The sequence below is a fragment of the Cheilinus undulatus genome, linkage group 2 (genome assembly GCF_018320785.1).
Source record: "Cheilinus undulatus linkage group 2, ASM1832078v1, whole genome shotgun sequence".
NCBI classification, from domain to species: domain Eukaryota; kingdom Metazoa; phylum Chordata; class Actinopteri; order Labriformes; family Labridae; genus Cheilinus; species Cheilinus undulatus.
This window is the reverse complement of record NC_054866.1, coordinates 37,684,191-37,701,307: the sequence shown is the minus strand read 5'-3', so window position 1 is coordinate 37,701,307 and position 17,117 is coordinate 37,684,191. Positions and strand designations below refer to the sequence as shown.

The 17,117-nt window shown below is 39.2% G+C and overlaps 1 protein-coding gene and 1 long non-coding RNA gene across 5 annotated transcripts; one reads left to right on the top strand and one right to left on the bottom strand.

Moving 5' to 3' along the window:
• The first annotated feature begins 9 nt into the window (after window positions 1-9).
• Window positions 10-9,362, top strand: LOC121516437. The gene is made up of 3 exons (XR_005992478.1): window positions 10-216; window positions 7,205-7,298; window positions 9,240-9,362. It is a non-coding gene; the product is annotated as an uncharacterized LOC121516437 (long non-coding RNA).
• On the bottom strand, window positions 7,296-12,231 carry fosb (FBJ murine osteosarcoma viral oncogene homolog B). Of its 4 annotated transcripts, XM_041797715.1 has the most exons (6): window positions 11,982-12,231; window positions 11,508-11,695; window positions 9,208-9,591; window positions 8,767-8,874; window positions 7,981-8,334; window positions 7,296-7,820 (listed from the first exon to the last, which is right to left on the bottom strand). In XM_041797715.1, the coding sequence occupies exons 1-6, from the start codon at window positions 12,043-12,045 to the stop codon at window positions 7,755-7,757; spliced, it is 1,164 nt and encodes a 387-aa protein (XP_041653649.1). In that variant the 5' UTR covers window positions 12,046-12,231; the 3' UTR covers window positions 7,296-7,754. The 4 variants fall into 4 exon arrangements, with proteins under 4 accessions (XP_041653649.1, XP_041653641.1, XP_041653625.1 ...); XM_041797707.1 differs by having other exon boundaries at window positions 7,296-8,334; window positions 11,508-11,757; XM_041797691.1 differs by having other exon boundaries at window positions 7,296-8,334.
• Window positions 12,232-17,117: the final 4,886 nt, after the last annotated feature.

Here is a 17,117-nt window from a genome sequence, read left to right as displayed (position 1 = left end):
GTCTCGAGAGTTTTGAATTTCCGTCGCTAGAGAGCAACAAAGACCGCAAACTTTCACGAAAGGACTTGAGCAGGCATCAGTGAATACTGTTACATGTCATTTTAGTTGTTCACTGTGTGATATTTATCAGCGGTTGGCATGCTAGCTAATAGTTGTTTTATCCGGTAGACACTGAAAAGGCATTTAATTGGAGAACTTTCTGGAAACCCATCGTAGGTGAGCATAATATACCTTCACCATTAAGCTCTAATTTTGTTTTACAAAGTACTTAAATAGATATTTATGGCGAACTTTACACCCAGTTCTACCCTAACGTTTTCTTTCCTTCTTTCTATGTATTTTCTATGTTGTTCTTGAGCAGGTGGCAACCAGTCGGAGGTAGAGAAAATATACAGCTATTGTACTCAAGTAAAAGTACTGTTACTCTGTTTAAATGTATTTAAGTAAAAGTCAAGCCACTGATTTTAATATGGACTCAAAAATATAAGTGCCCAAAAACTCTACTAAGTTACAGTAATTTGAGTAAACGTCGTTAGTTACTTCCCACCCCAGTTAACATTTGGCTGAAAGAATGCTTTAAGTCACTGATGGACTTCTTTTACTCAGTCTTCACACAGCAGTGATTTCAGGATGTGTATTTTAATTTCTTTTTCCATTACACTGATGCTTTCTATGTTTGTTTTTAACTCTGTTAAATGTTAATTAGTTATGATATTTTAGCTCAGATGCAACACAAATCGAAAATGACTGTTTAGCAGTGTTTTTGTATAGAAATACTCAGGCAGAGTTCAAAATGTCTAAACCTAACACAGAAATAAAGGACATTTGGGTTTGGTAGATTATTTTTTGCTGCAACAATGCTTCTTGGAAATAAGTCTAAACCAATGGAAAGCCTGTTTATTTCCCTTTTAAATAGTGCTCCATTTGTATGGAGAATGCATTTGTGGGATGAGCAGCAGAGCTTAGTATGTGGGTTGCGGCCACTAAAATTTGCCAAATCTTCTCTGCCAATGTCAAACAGCTTATCTTGCTGTTGATATTGACTCTTGTTTTGAGCTTCTGTTACTCCCAGGTGCTGACAATCGGGTGCCTGATTGGCACCTGTTATACTCAGCATTAGTCCAGATTCTGCCTACAGCAGTTGGATTGAGGGCCAAAGTGTGGAGAAGATGCAGGGACCGACATGCTGATTGCTGCAACGATAGAGTAGCATTTTTTAGTGGAGTGTGATGGTGTGGGGAGGCATCTCCCTTTCGGAAAAAAGAATAGTGATATGAGATTGCGGCAATCAACCAGTGGCAATCTCATATCTCAGCAGCAGCAGTGGGACCTGGCTGGTGACCAGCATGAGGAGGAGATGCCAGGCTGTTGTGGCTGTGTATGGTTCTTCCACACACTACTGTGTCTCCTTTTTTTAAGTTAATAAATTGTTAAATTGCCTTTATGTATTGTTTCTCCAGACTTCAATCACCTAATCTACCAAACACCACCAAAAAGTAGGGGTGGGAATCACCAGTGGCCCCACAGTACAATATTATCACGATACTTTGGTTGCGATTCAATATTATTGCAATTTTAAACATTTTGCAATATATTGAGCATTGCAATATATTGCTATCTAGACCATTTTTCTAACTGTTTAGCTGATTTAGCATTCGGTATGCCCTCATATTTGTCATATTTCCGCAATATGTTATTTTCATGGGGCACTCCTCTTAAACCCAATGAGTCATGTCCATCTTGTTCAAGCCCAGCTTGCATTTCTAATTCCTTTCGCTGGTTCTGCCACATTTGTTGTGTTAACTTTTTCCTGCTCTATGGCCGTCACCTCTGCCGACCTCACAGGACAAAGGGTGCCACAGCATCAAGTGGACAGGATTAGAAATTGAGTCAATTTTTTCCAGTATCATAGACTTCAGTTCATATTAGCAATTAATTTGAAAATATAGATGCTTGGTGGACGTGAATTCATACAATATCACCAAGAAAACTATTGCAATACTATGCTGTATCGATCTTTTCCCTCACCTATAAAAAAGAGTCAGTGGCAGAATAAGCTGTTTGGCATTGGCAGAGATGAGTTGGCAGATTTTTCATTGGTGCAGCCCACGTTCTCAGCTCTGCTGCTTATCCCACAAATACCTGTTCCTTACAAATGTGGCACCATTTAAAAGGGATATAAACAGGCTTATACACGATTATTATTATTTACTATAAGATTTATTGCCAACAAGCAAAAAAAATCTACCAAACACAAACTTACTTTTCATGCCAAGTTTATTAGATGACCCTAAATTAAGTCTCCTATTTCTCTTTGAACTCACACACCGTGAGTTAGATTTTTTCCTGTTTTCCTCCCACTAAAGGGGAAGTGTCTATTGCTGTGTACTTTTGAGCTGTTATTAGCTAAACCCCCTAGGGTTAAGGTAATCATGTCTTCTTGAGGACACTAGTAGTCTGGGGCCCCAGGCGATTGCCAGCCTCTGCCCAATGGTTTGCCAGGAGTGAGAGGCATCTTAATGGGAAATACTTCTTCATTTCACCACCACCAAGGAGTATAAAATTTTTTAGGCAATTATTTAGTTTCCAAGAAATTTACATACAACAAAAGCATCTGCACATGGTAATTAAAGCCTCCAATATTGATTTTTGGTGCACATTAGTCAAGACAATAATCGGCATATAATAATGCAGTAGAAATAAAACATACAGACATGTTAAATACTGAGTCCATGCAGTCTCAAATAAGATAACAAAGTTAGAAACTTCGTTTTCTTATTAGAAAATATAGAGATGCACAACATTTGTGTTTTATATATATATATAGTAATATATATTTATTTATTATACAATTTTTGCAGATACCTGATATGCTGATATTTACAAATTAAGTTGAGTTTACAAATATTGATACCAATATTTAAATGTAGTTCATAGATAAAACTTCAGTCCTTAAAACACACAATTTAAAGTTTTAGGGTGAACAAATTAACATATTTCAGTCCTTGAAACACACTTTAAAGTGTCAGGAATTTTGATGATTAAAGAAAAAAACAGCAGATGAAGCTCTGTTTGCCCAGCCTAAAACTCCACTTAGAGCCAAACCCCAATTTATCTTCCATAAATCCTATGTTTACAGTCAATATAGGCAGATTTTTATAGCCTAAATATTGGTTGTAAATATCAACTGAAATTTTCATACCCGCTGCTACAGATGATTCATTTCTGAAGCTAATATTTGCCAATACTGATATCATGTCAATAATATCATGCATCCCTTAAAAAAAGAAACATACAGAGGTCATGGGGCACATTGGAGATGTCACATTTAAACTGAGAGACACATACTTTTTAATATGTTGTTTATTTATGTATTTTTTCACAAATTGGAAATAAATGGCATTTGGTCAGACCATCATTATATGAGACAGCTCACCCAACCTTTGCATTCTAGATACTGTGAAAATAGATTGTCATGTAAACTTTGATATAGTAGCAAAATGAACTTGAAGCTGAAATGTGGACACAGAAGATCTCAGAGCAGGGTTTGCGAAAGAAACATGGCAAGTCTTTCAAAAACTTTGGTCAAAGCAATGAAAAAGTCTTTAAAATTAGTGAACAGAATTTAAGATTGCTGTACAGATATCTTGTAAATTTGGTGGATTGTTTATATCGAAGTATAGCCAATTGGAATCAGAGCACCATCATTAGCCAGTAATGCAGTAAGTCTTGTGTCTTCAATGTCATATGTCTTTGACATCAAACCATTTCACATTCAAAACAAGTTTCTTTGGGCCTTTCATTGAGGTAGCCACAAAATGCATCAACAATCATACATCCTGTTTCCAATTTTGCCAGAATTGGTACATAAAAAACAAGTACTGAGTTTAAAAAAACTGCATGACACATTGATAAAGGGATTAGTCAGACATGAAGCAGCATTTGTATTTTGATATGGAGAAACCTTGAAAGTGCCACAAGTAATCAAAAATAGAAAAAGTTTCTTTATGAATATTATCTCAAATCAAATTTTAAAATTATTTAAAGATAACTTTTAATCTTTTAACAACAGTTTATAATTAAAGCAATACATCATTTCACTTGACATAGTAGCAGTCAGTTGAAGCACTGCGTGTTATGCTACATTATGTTCATCCAAGAAGATAATAAGTATTGCATTTTGTTTTTAAATCTGATTATAAATGGGGCTTGTGGAAAAATAAACATACATTGCAACTTATACCTCAATATAGAAAAATAGGAGTGCTCTTGTTCAGTTGACACTAACATAGCCATGTACAGTGCAGGTAGGTGCAGGCAGTTTCTTTGTCTTATAACTGAAAGCTAAATATTTCTAATTTCCTTCTGTTTCACCTTAGCAACAAATTTGTGATTGCAACTTTACAGGAAAAAATAGGTAAAATAAATTCGACTGAAACCAAGTAAAAGAAATTGGATAAAAAAGTGAATCTGCCGTAAGCTGATCAGGGGTGTATGTGTGTGTAGAGTGCAAGTACAGTACATGACTCTCTGAGATCTGTGTGTGTAAACATCTTAAATATTTAACAGGAAGTTGATATTAAATTCTGATGAACTCATAGAAGGATTTCTGGACTTATCAGAGCTTGAGCTGCTGGGACTTCACTGTTCATGGCTTTCTTTTCTAGATATAATGTCCCGAGCAACAGCAATATGCAACCTTTCACCATACAATGTGAAACTGCCTCATCATTATAGTATACTATAAGTAGCACCACAAAACCTATATACATGAGAACTAGTGAATATGTTTTATGCTTATTCTGATACACCAGAACATATTCTCATCACATTTGCATTTGGAGAGAGAAATAAAAGGCATCTCCAACATCTGTACAAACACAGTCATTAATTCAACATTTAAAAAGAAGAGGTCTGCCCAATTTCTGACCACCAAGAGCCAAATTTGGAAAAAAAAAAATTACATTTTTGATCTCATTTTTTTTTAATAAACATGTTTATTTATTGAAAATAAAACTTCTTATCCAGCAAATACAATCACAATAAATGTTTTATGTAATACAAGAATTGATTAACATGGTAATGTTAATATCAAGGCTTCAACTGTGGTTATCCTTCAAACACACATTTCAGTTAGAAAAAACAGAGTTTTTTAGTGATATGTTTATATTGGACAGAAATGCATACTGGGTAAGTAATACTTTGTCCTTTAATGAAACAGTTTAGTCATTATTTTTTACTCTTAACACTTTTAATATGTGTATTGACATTCAACCACACTTATTTTTTTGTCCTCGTTTTGCATCTGATAAGGATCAAGTGGCATTAAGGTGTCAGTAGCATTAGGACAGACCTCACAGAGAAAAACAAACAAACAAAACATAGGCGATACCACAACCTTCTAACATCATAATCATAAACGTACATTGAATGTAACTTGTATAGTGCTTTATATTGTTTAAAAAACATAAATACACATTGATAGAGGCAGTGACATCGTGCTTCATTTTAGGGACAGGGCAGTATTTTAAATGTATTATAGTTTTTTTGTTCATCTAGAAAAATATCCATTTGAAAACTAAACCTCAGTAACATCTTATCTTGTTCTTCATTGACAAAAATATCCCATTTAGATCTGCAAACATTCATACTTTACAATCATATTACATACACGTATATATACATGTTACTTGTATATATGTATATGCATATAGACTTATAAGATTTTTGTAGTGCACAACATGCCTCCAAAGTTGCCAAATGAAAATACAATAAAATAATGAAACATTTGTTACAAAGCAATAATAATAGTAACAGTTATAAGGAAATCTCCCTATAAAAAGACAAAAACAAAGATATGGCAACAGTACAAATGAAAGCAGAGGTCTACGCAAAACAATCAAACACACAAACAAAAAAGACATTAAAATATAGAACAATTCTCACTCAAACATACAGGAAAACAAGTTGTACAAATTCACAGGCAAGAGACGCTCACTCCTCGACAGCCCACATGCTTTCCCCTTTTGTTTCCAGGTCTTGCTTTGTGCTAGCTTGCCACATCAACCTCAATAAAGAAAGAAATAAACGGGCCAGGTGCCTCAGAGTGGACGCACTCACAATAAACGCACCCCGCCTCGTCTCCACCAAGAGAACAGGGGAGGTACAGAGACCACTGAGCCCAATGTTTAGAGGTTGTCTGAATCACAAAAAAAACGTCTCTCCTCTAAATAAAGGCATAGGTTCACATCTGATTGACTCTGAGCAAAACACGTAGCTGGTGCACTGCAACAAAACGTCGGTATCTTCAGTTCAGAGACTTCAAAGCGATGTTGTGTATGTGCGCATGTAGGCCCAGGGTGATGAGGCTCTGTGGTATGGAGGTGTTTTTCTGAGGTCACCCTTCCACACAGTTGGCAAGAGCAGGATTTTTTCTCTCTTTCTTTCTTTTTTTTTTTTTTGCTTTGTTTTTAACGTTTGGCTCTTTGTTTTTTAACATTTGGTTCCAAAAATCAATAGTTTGAATGGGCGTCATCCTTTTTTTTTTTCCATCACCTTCCCATTTGAGTCTGTCCAACCTGGTTGGGCTTCCTTCCTTTAATTCTTGCTAAACCTCTCTCCATATTCACTTTCAACCAAAGATTTGTCTAATCCTTGAAAAATGGCTCAGCAGAAGACAGTGGCACCTGTCTTGCATTTTGCGTTAATGTGTGCGTGTATGTTAAAGTTTTTAGCTGCTGTTCTCTGTAAGGATCCACTCAGAGCTATACACTCTGAGAAAAAAGGTTCTTCTGAATCAGGGGGCTTGCGTCCGTGTCCTTTTATGAGAGGGTGCAAAAGGGCGTGTAAGTTGGCTTGTCTTTCACTCAAGGTCCCAAGGGCTGGAGGGGGTCTTCGGACTCTCAGGGGTCGAGGACTTCAGAGAGAGGGAGAAACAGAGAGATAGAGGAGGGGGAAAAGAGATGGGCAGAGATGGGTCGCATGGCAGGTAGGCAGACGGCAGAAGAAAGTTTTTTTTAAACGAGAGAAGAAAGCACAAGGTAAAGTGGTGGCTGTGACAATTAGATCCCAAACTTGCCAAGTCCAAGCAGCAGATGAAGAAGCAGAAGAAAGTCGAGCAGATGAGGAGTTAGAGGTGAGCAAGAAATCAGCTGTCTCCCACAAGAAAAGACCCTGAACATGGTGTCCTTTGTCCCTATTTCAGATTTGCACAAATACATTCAGCAAGAGGAAGAAGGAAGAAAAGGATGGAAAAAGGATGAAAGCAAGAGCACTGGGCAACCGACAGAGGGAACAAGGTGGGGGCTCTGGTGCTTGTTGGCATGTTATGTACTGTACATGTTGTAGATCGAGAATATTCTATGTGAAATAATCTGTTAATTCAGAGCAATTATGCTTCCAACTTAGACTTTATATTGTGACTCAGTCTTAATTAATCCTCGTATCTGTTTGCAGTTATACTGGTAATATAAGAAGTTATTTTCTTTTGTTTAAGCTCAATGTTAAGCATTAAATCTCAGTATTCATGTGCAACTATTTATATGGCTCTTATTTGGAATGCATTTTAGAATGTGTAAACTTTAAATCAATCGTACAAGTGATTGTTAGTCATATCAATCTATGAGGCTGATACCGTAGGTACTGTGCATGTACTTGCCTCTGGCTCTACTTCCAGCGAGCATAATGAGTGTGCATGTTGATATGTGTGCGCGTGTGTCTGTCGGTCAGTCAGAGCGCCAGCAGAGAAGGCGAGTTCAGGGAATCAGATGACTGCTCGCTACTGCTGTTCCGCTGGTTGGCACTGACCCCGCAGGCTCCCTCTGGGTAGGTGAACACAAATGAAGATGTGTATGAGGTGTTGTAGCTGCCAATGGCCGCATCGTCATGGTTACCACCACCACCACCACTGTCGCTGGCCATAAGGCACGGCCCGCCTGGTGTTGGCTCACTCGAGCCATAGAAAGAACTAGAAAACTCTACCTCCTGCATCATCCCTGGCTGAGGCTGAGGCTGCGGCTGGACTTGCTGCTGCGGCTGAACCGGAGGCTGGGACTGTGTGGAGGGCGGATGGGCTGTGTAGGCAGGAGGCAGGTAGAAAGAGTCCTCCTTCACAGTCAAGCCCACAATGGAGACGGGAGGTTGTAAGGTCTGGGGAGCGAGCTGGGGCTGGACTGGAGGGAGCTGCACCGAGCCCTGCTGTGGTTGGTCCTGGTATGGGATCTTGCAGTTGGGTTGGTGGGCCACCAAGACAAACTCCAGGCGCTCCTTCTCCTTCTGCAGCTCAGAGATCTCAGCTTCCAGCTCTGCCTTCTCCTCCTCCAGAATGTCCGTCTCCTGTGGGCAGGTACAGAAAATGAAAGAAACAAGGGCATTGGGACGGGACAAAGGTGTGTGAAATGGGTGGAAGAGGGAAGAAGATGTGCAGCAGAAAGAGAGAGAGTGCATTAGCTACACTAAACCCTTACTTCAGTGTTTGTGGGGGTGGATGTTTCCATCCCAGCAGGAAGATTTTCCTTACCTGCAGTTGAATATGTAAGGTGGCTTATATAAATGCCCACTAATTGTGTCAAATGTACCATCAGTACAATAGTCTGTCTTAAGAGCTATAATTGTCTTCACAACTTTTTAACACTCTGTTATAATAATTCTTTGTTAATACACACATGGGTACAATTATTACCACTCTCTTCAGTATTATGGGAGGTAACGTGGAGTATGTAATTATGATCATTACTCATTGTGCAGTTATAACAGGGCCAAGCTCACCGACTGCAGTCTGTCTGTGAGTTCTCGTCTGCGGTTTCTGCATTTGGCGGCTGCCAGCTTGTTTCTCTCTCGGCGAACACGTCTCTTCTCCTCCTCCTCAGGTGTTAGCTAGAATGAACAGAAAAAAGTTGTGTAGATTAGGGTTAAAGTTTTGTCTTTGGTTTTGGAAATGTATTTTTTTATTATTTATGCAACTGTAGTGATCTTCTGTAGTGTAAGTCAACTTTTTATTTGGATTGTGTTTTTCCTCCACAGAAACCTATACAAAGACCTTTAGACTAGCTTTTTGTTAATGAGAAAGTCCTAATGTTATCAGCAAATGTTTGTGTATTTTAATGCTTAACAGCAAAATGGAACAGCTATTCTTTTGTTACTGATGTACTGTACCTACACTTAACATGAAAAGGTCAACAAGCAAACCGCTCAAACACACACACTTACTAACACACCAACATCTCCATCTTCACTCACAGACTCGTCTCGTGTACGACGGCTACGGGTTCTGGACTGGCGGATTGGGCCAGGCGCGGGGCCTGGAGTTTCTGAACTTGGAGGGTTGAACCCTGACCCAGAGGAGAAGCTGGGGCCGGGCATGTCATATGGGTCAACCAGTGATGATGGTTGGGTCATGGTTGTAGTGCCAGTGGACCCACTCTGTCCAGAGGCCTGAGAGGAGATGAGGGTTGGTTGGACCATCCACTGCAGGTCCTGACTGGTGGTGATGGCGGTGACGGTGGGCACAAATGAACCAGGCATTTCCCCTCCAACACTAGCCCCTGGCCCGCTGCCCACAATGCTCAGGCCAGCTCCTGCTGACACACACTCCTAATCAAGAGACAAGAACAAAAAAAAGATTTATAAATAATCCAAAGCAGGGTTCCTGTGGATCCTTGAAAAGTCTAAAAGGTCTTAAATTTGACCTTTTAAATTTTAGGCAATAAAAAGTCTTATTTTTACTTGTAGGAGGTGTGAGATTTTAGAAGACATGTTGATAACGATGCATCTTTAACCAATCTTTGTTTTCTAGCTACATTACTTTGATTTTTTTGGCTTGTAACATGTTATATCGATAGAAAAGAGGCATAGGATGGTCCAGAAATAATCCTTTTGTTTAACCCCAAAATATATCACATCAATTGACATTAAATTAGAGAATTCAGCTGTGTCTGATGTACAGGGAAATCTCACTCGCCTCTCATTTTTGACTGTTTGCCGCAACAAAAATTGGTCTTGATTTTTCTCAGCTTGGGTCTTGGAAATTTTTTTAAAAGTCTTACATTTGATTCTTAAAAGTGTGTAGGAACCCTGCCAAGCCACAACAGAGAAGTAGACAGGCAGAGGCAGCATAACCCACAGTAACAAGCTTGGAGTCGTTTGTTTTTTTGTACATTATATTTACCAGTACACATATAGCAGTCATCATGCCAGTCTCAGCAGATTAGACTGTCTCTATAACACAGTCCTGCAATTTACTTAATTCCATTCCAAATGCACTTTGTAAATAGTATAATAACTTCTTTTCATTTTGACTATTCTATGATACACATTAAACTGTTAAAAAAAAATCCTGTAAAATTAGAAAGCATGACATAGAAACATGTTTGTATGTTTAAGTAGGCTATACACAGCTCCCTAAGAATGTAGAAATGTGGACTACTTAAGGTGTAATACGAGCATATAAACAAATATAGATGTGATGCCTCCTACATCAAATAAATTTGATGTGAAAGATAAGTAGATTTGTGTTTTGAAAAAGTTATGAAGAGAAAATTGGAAATTTATTTTTTTATTAGTAGGTTTATAGGTTACAAGAATATAGGTCAAAAAACGGCCATTAGGTTCAACTTTTCAGCTGGTGTTTCTTATTCGTATTCCAGACCCAGGGAAGAAGGTTTAGCTTGTATTAATATTCATACAAAGAGCGTTATGGCATTGGGACAGGCGGCTCCTAAAACGGCTTTCTCGACCAATCAGCGTCTCCCCCCTCCTTCTTCCTCCTCCCCCGTCACACCCCCGGTGTTCCCCTTGGCAACGCGACGTAGCACTCCAAAATAGAACAGGCATTTACGTCACGGCTAGGCCTGTGAGAGGAGAGCGGAGCGCGTGGAAGGAGAGAAGCGGGCAGTAGGGCGAGGCGGGGCTTCCGCGCTTACGTAGGAGAGTTCCAGGACTCTGTCATCCGTTCTGCGGCGTGCTGTAAACCGAGCACGTTGTCAAGGCTTGAGCGACGCTACCGATCTTCTACAGCAACACAAAGGTAAATACATATATATGGCCGGTGGTATACTTAGCAAACTATTGATAACAAGCTGGGAAAACAGCAGTGGCTTAACGTGAAATGAAAAGCCCTCTGATAGAAAATAGAAAGAGCAATAAGATGCCCCAAATGAGTAAACTAGAGATTGCTTCATTGAGATTTTTGCATTCTGACGTGTATTTGAAGCCGCTTTTGTGCATCATTAATTTTCTGGAGAGTGAAATTGTGGTTGTATGCCACAAACAAAGCACAACTGTTGGAGTTTTAAAATAACAGAAGTAACACGATGGAATGAGCCACATCTATTTGAACAACACATAACGTCAACGCGCAGTGTGAAGCCATAGCATATGTAAAGCAAATGCCACTTTTCGCCCACAGACACAAATATGTATTAAAAAAATAACGTTTTCTGGTTTATATCAGTTTTAAATTTTGAAACACTCCAGTGGTATCCTTTTAACTCCAACAGCCTCAAACTCACCTGCGGAGCACTGGTGGTCGGCGGGCTCCCGAAGGAGTCCACGGAGGAAAGGTACTGTGATTCAATGGATGGAGACGAGCTTCCACGGGATCCGCTGTCTGCGTCACCGGGGAACCCTTGGTACATCTCCCCGGAGGGACCGAGAGAGAACGAGACACCTGCAGTTATCGGAGAGGGGGCGATATCACCTGCAGCGACAGGGCACCGGCACAACCAAGAAGGTTAGGCTACTCTAAGAGCAGGAAGACTACTGTAAAAAGAGAATAACCGATGTTAAAGGGAGGTTTGTCAATTTGCGATAGTCTTGAAAGACTTCTCTCTGAAAAGGTTACAAATTCCCTTTTCTCGGAGCTATATTAACGAATGTTATCAGAAGACGTATCAATGGGAAACTACAAAGTCAGCTCAAATACAGGCATGCTAACTAGTTCCGTAATGCAACATCAAACATTAAGCTGTACCGTAATGACTTACCGTTGTTGATCTTTTTGTTATTCCCCGGTGAGACGCTCTTGGTTTCTTTCCAAAAAAGTTGCATGAAGAAGCTTAATCCAGTTCCCCGTGTTAAGGGGGAAAGTGTCCAAGTCCGGTCCGCTTAGAAGTCCTCTCGTTTAGCTTTAAATCCTCGTAGATGTCTTCCTCTGTTTATCAATAATGCGAATATACATCCATGAAGTCCGTTAACTGTACGCCGGTGGACGTTCGCCTGTATTACGGTGCACGGTAGCAGATCTTGTCTTATGAATGAATCCATCCTCCTCGAGTATACAACCAAGGCATCTCGTAGTCCCGCCTCGGAGTTCCGCTGACGTACATGACCATATTTGTACTTATGTGCTGTTGTGTTTGGTATCCTTGGTGACGTTCGATGAGGGATTCCCTCTCCCACTGAAATGGACCAGAAGCTCACCTCGCCGGCGGATAATAATAGCTGTTTTTTTAATACTATCATAAGCACGAGATATTTCTCACCGTCTGACAATTTGTGAGAGGAAATTTTAAGAAACTTTGGGTGATGAAAATGGAAAGTTTCTATTTAGGACAGTCTATACTGCTGTTAAGATTGGAACATTTTTACGTCAAGATATAATATTATTCCAGTTATGTCATGTTGTTTATGTATGTCTTTAAGCATAAGGGGACTGCTCTTGCATTCATGTGTGAGTTGAAATCGTAGATTATGTCGGTTTTAACATTGTTTTAAGTGTTTATAGATGAGCCGAAGAGCAGATAGGTTATGCTTTCATATTGCGGTTTCCTGCTGTACTTTAAATGTGCAGCTTCATCATCACCTGGGACACATTAATAGCCCTATATAAAGTCTACCATGGTTTATTTAAGCACGGTGAGATATCTAGGTCGCTCCGGGACGGAATCCCGGCAGGCATGCAAGGGAAATCCTGCTGTGAAGTTTCTCAGGACACGCCCTCGGGAGTCCTCTGAGCTGGAGAGCTTAACGTGTAATCCGAGGAAAGACTCCTTTTCATCTGTCTAAACACTCCCCAAACCTTAAAATAAGACACCCCGCCAAGTACCGATTCACTGCAGATGTAGAAAAAATACATTGATTCTATATATTTTATAAGCACCGAATCACACAGTTAAATGTAGCCTACATATTTATAGATTTTAGTGTAGGCAACACTGTGTCACGGAGCAGCTACAGCAGCTTCACTTAGCCCGATAAAAAGCACAAATTGGTAAACAGCAGTGTAATTCTGTCATGGACAGTGGGCAGTAGTGACGGAAATCGGCTCCTGTCATTGCAAACATCACCCGGCCGAGCACAAAGTGATTCATTATCATAGCCTACATACGGACACCAGTGGGAATGTGGCAGGTGGGAGGTTAGAATTGCTTGGGGGGGTTGCTCCACAGGCTGAATGCGGGAAGACTAGGTGGCAAATCATGAATGAAACTCTGAAAATTTTTGGATGTGATGTCAAACAATGTCACGGGGCGGGCATGCTGCTGTGTACGGGACCAATGTGTGAAAAGGCGTGAGCAAAAAGGGAAGAGTTTGGGATAACACAATATTAGTCAGCGCTACAACAACGTCAGAGACGAGAATCCACGGAGGACGTTGTGTCCCATCCGAGCTGCCGTTACCGGTGCTGTGCTGCTGAACCGGGATGACTAACTCCACCGATGTAAGTTGCTCATGATGGGGAATTATTGAGGTGAATAGCTGATAACGCAGGCGAACAGCCCACATTCACGGGGAAAGAAATGATAACAGCAGGACCTCACAGAGAGGGCCAGAAATCACAGAGGTATGATGACTAACTAATAATCTTCTAATAGTCTTCCGCTGTGAATCCTAGACGGATAAAATCCACTTTTACAAAATATATTATGTATTTCTCCTAATGCTTTTCAAAGTATCCAAAACAGTCGTAGTCAAAAGAAGATATGTAGGTTAAAACATGTTACCGGGGCCATGTGCTGTCCACGGGTTTGCTCTGCTACATGTGTGTAGCGTTCTGTCACCATGGATACGCCGTTCCCTCTGACGCAAGGACGTATAAATTTGGTCTTTTTTGTTATGCCGCCTAGCAACCGGTTTCCGTGGCAACCCACTCTGAGTGACAGACAGCAGCAGCAGACAACATGGCTTCCGGATTCTTCCAGTGGAGAGAACAGTAACACTTCTGAGTGTGCTACAGCGACCGTTGTTTTTTTAAACCGTCCTAACCGTCAGCGGCTGTTGTGGTTGGTGTTGAGACGTCAGGCAGGCACAGGGAAAGATGAGTAGACATTGTAAATGATTATTAACTGCGTGTTTGTCGCTTGTTGTTGTCGAAGCATGTGCAGTGCAACTTTGTTCAAACAAAATAATGTACGACAGGAACATTTACGCTTGTAGTAGTGTTAGCTTTACTGTCGGTAGTGTTTATAATCGCTGTGTGTAAAGACGCTTAAAGACAAAGCGAGCACAGAAAGTTTTCGTGTGGTTAATGAAACGGTCAGAACCAGGCAATGCGAGTAAAATAGCTTTGATTCTATTTTTACCATGCGGCAACAACTTTCTGAAGGAAAATCAAGTCTTCGGTAATCCTGTAGAGGTGATCGGGGCACAAACTAACTCGGGAAAAAATCTGACATGAACTTTTTAGGGTGTTGAACACCTTTGAGTGAATTGTGTTTCTGGCCATCTGACCACAAAAACAGCATTGTATTACCTGCTAATTTTCATCAGTTTTGGCTGTGTTTTGGCGGAGATTTCTTTGAAATTTTTTTTTCCCACGTGAAGGCCAATTTCTTGATCATTTCTGTTTTTCAGTCACTGAGTTGTATGTGCAAGTCACCCAATGCAACCTTACCTCACCCTTATTACAATCTTGTAGTGTAAAACATATCACTGAATTGAAATATGTAAGTATTTTTATGTATAATTCTTAATTTCCATCAATTTATGAAAACAATATTGATCTCGTATAATTAGTAATATAAAGCACAAATAGTATGCAAAAAAACACATTATCAGAAGTAATAATATAATAATCACAAGAAGATGTATATTTTACACATTATATATATATTTTATATTTATATATATTACGTTGATTCTTGGGCAGTTTCTCTATATTATCTATATTCTTTCATATTTTCTTAGTACAAAGGTTATATGTGTTATATCAATTCATGTTTTAATCTTTAAATACTAGATGAATGGTATGGTTAGACATGTAAATGATTATCTGTCTATCTATATGGATCCACAAACATTATCTACCCTAACTATAAATATAATGAGGACTGTATTGATTAATTGTGTTAAAACTAACTTTTTTTGGCAAGTCTTACAACCAATGCTATTGATGTCATAGTTTACCCTGTCTATGGGTTTAGTTGTAACATTTCCCTTTTGTCGCTTTCAGCGCAATTTTCCAAAAAGCGTTTAACATAAAATAAAATTCCAGTGTACACTTGTGGTAGAGATGTGTATGTTGGTATTATAACAATATGATTTATGCAAATCTAATATTTAAAATTATCCAAATTCAGAAAGTGTGAGGTTGTGCCCCCCCTTCCTTATATTCTGCAGATTCTTATCTGCAACCCTTTGTTGTATTGAGTGAGATCCATTTAAATCAACTTGAAATCAATAAGCTATGATCTAGTGAACACTGTGACTTTGTTGTAGGAATTTGTTGGAATCCCCTCAATATGTGAAACAATCAAACAACAGACACTCAGAAAACACAATGAAATGTATACTAGGCTACTAAAATGATCAATATGATACATCCTATGTGGGTTTAGGTTATATATAAAAGCTCATAAAGTTTAAGTTGTGGCCGTAACTACATATTTTATACATTAAAAAGAAGTGTTAAGTTTGTAGGTTTTATGCTTCTTACAAAGTTGTGAGCACTGAAATCACTGTAGTAGTGACTGATAGAGTAAGAGTTAGATTTACATAAGGCTTTATAAAAGAGGCAGTCTCCTAACTATGTTACCTAAAGTTTGTTTGTTTACAACATGTGGTGGTCTAGACTCCAGTCAAGGGATGCTAAAAAAAAAAAGTAGACACAGGGTTGTCTAATGCCCCTCGTGTGCTTTGTTTTGCTTGCCCCCGTCTCTTAGTGTATTTTCGGGAAGCCACTAACTTGTGCTGTGCTCATGAGGCCAGCCCCTATTTCCTTTTGGAAGGCGGGCCGTGTTTGCCTGATCCTCCTGCCCAAAATATTTGTTACCAGGCAACGACTATAGGCCTGTCCCACTTTCGAGTGGTTTTGTTTACACCCCTTCTGGCTCCTTATCCCAACAACATTACATAACTCTCTCAGGCTTTCTCCACCTCACAGAGAGAAATTTGATCGTCCCTTTTCCTTCAGCCAACCAAAATGTCTCATGCCCTTATACCATAGCTTTTTTCAATGCCGCTTAACGATTTCCCTCACTCTTTGTTTGCTATTCAGAGTAACAAAACTGAAACTATGGTTAAGATTGTTTATAAAAACCTTGGCTTGACTTTCGCTTCAGTCTTTGGTGAAAGACTTCTGCAGCTTTGTTACAGTATCTAATAGGTGGGGGTTCAGGTCTTTCCCCGTATCTGTTTAATAACATCTATTCTCGTCTAAATCCATTAATTCTGTCTTGGCAAAGTCGAGAACTTACAGCACACCTTTGCAAACATGGCCTTTGTATATTGTATTTACTGAAACACACAAGCCTAAATCAAATAAGGACAGCCCTGCGTTCATTGATTTTACATACTGAACCACAAACTTTTGAACTAGTACAGCCTGCTCTTTTTTTACATGCAAGCACTGGGTTCCTTTTTTTAAACTGTTGTTTAAAACTTAAATGTTATTGGATTAATAGTCATTATTGCAATCCAATTTGTCAAAGTCATGAAGGTGACTTTGATTTAATGTTATAATATATAAAACTGATTTGAAACCACCTTCATTCAAGTCCAACAGCCATGCAAATTAAGAAAATTTTGATATAACTTGTAGTTTTTGATGTTAGTCGTTGTGTTGAATTGATTTTTATCATATGATCATATGATATGTTATTTTTAACCACCATGTGTATTCATCTTCCATAATCCCTTGGACTGTGTTTGAGTGAAAGCACTAAAAGAAAAATAATTACCTC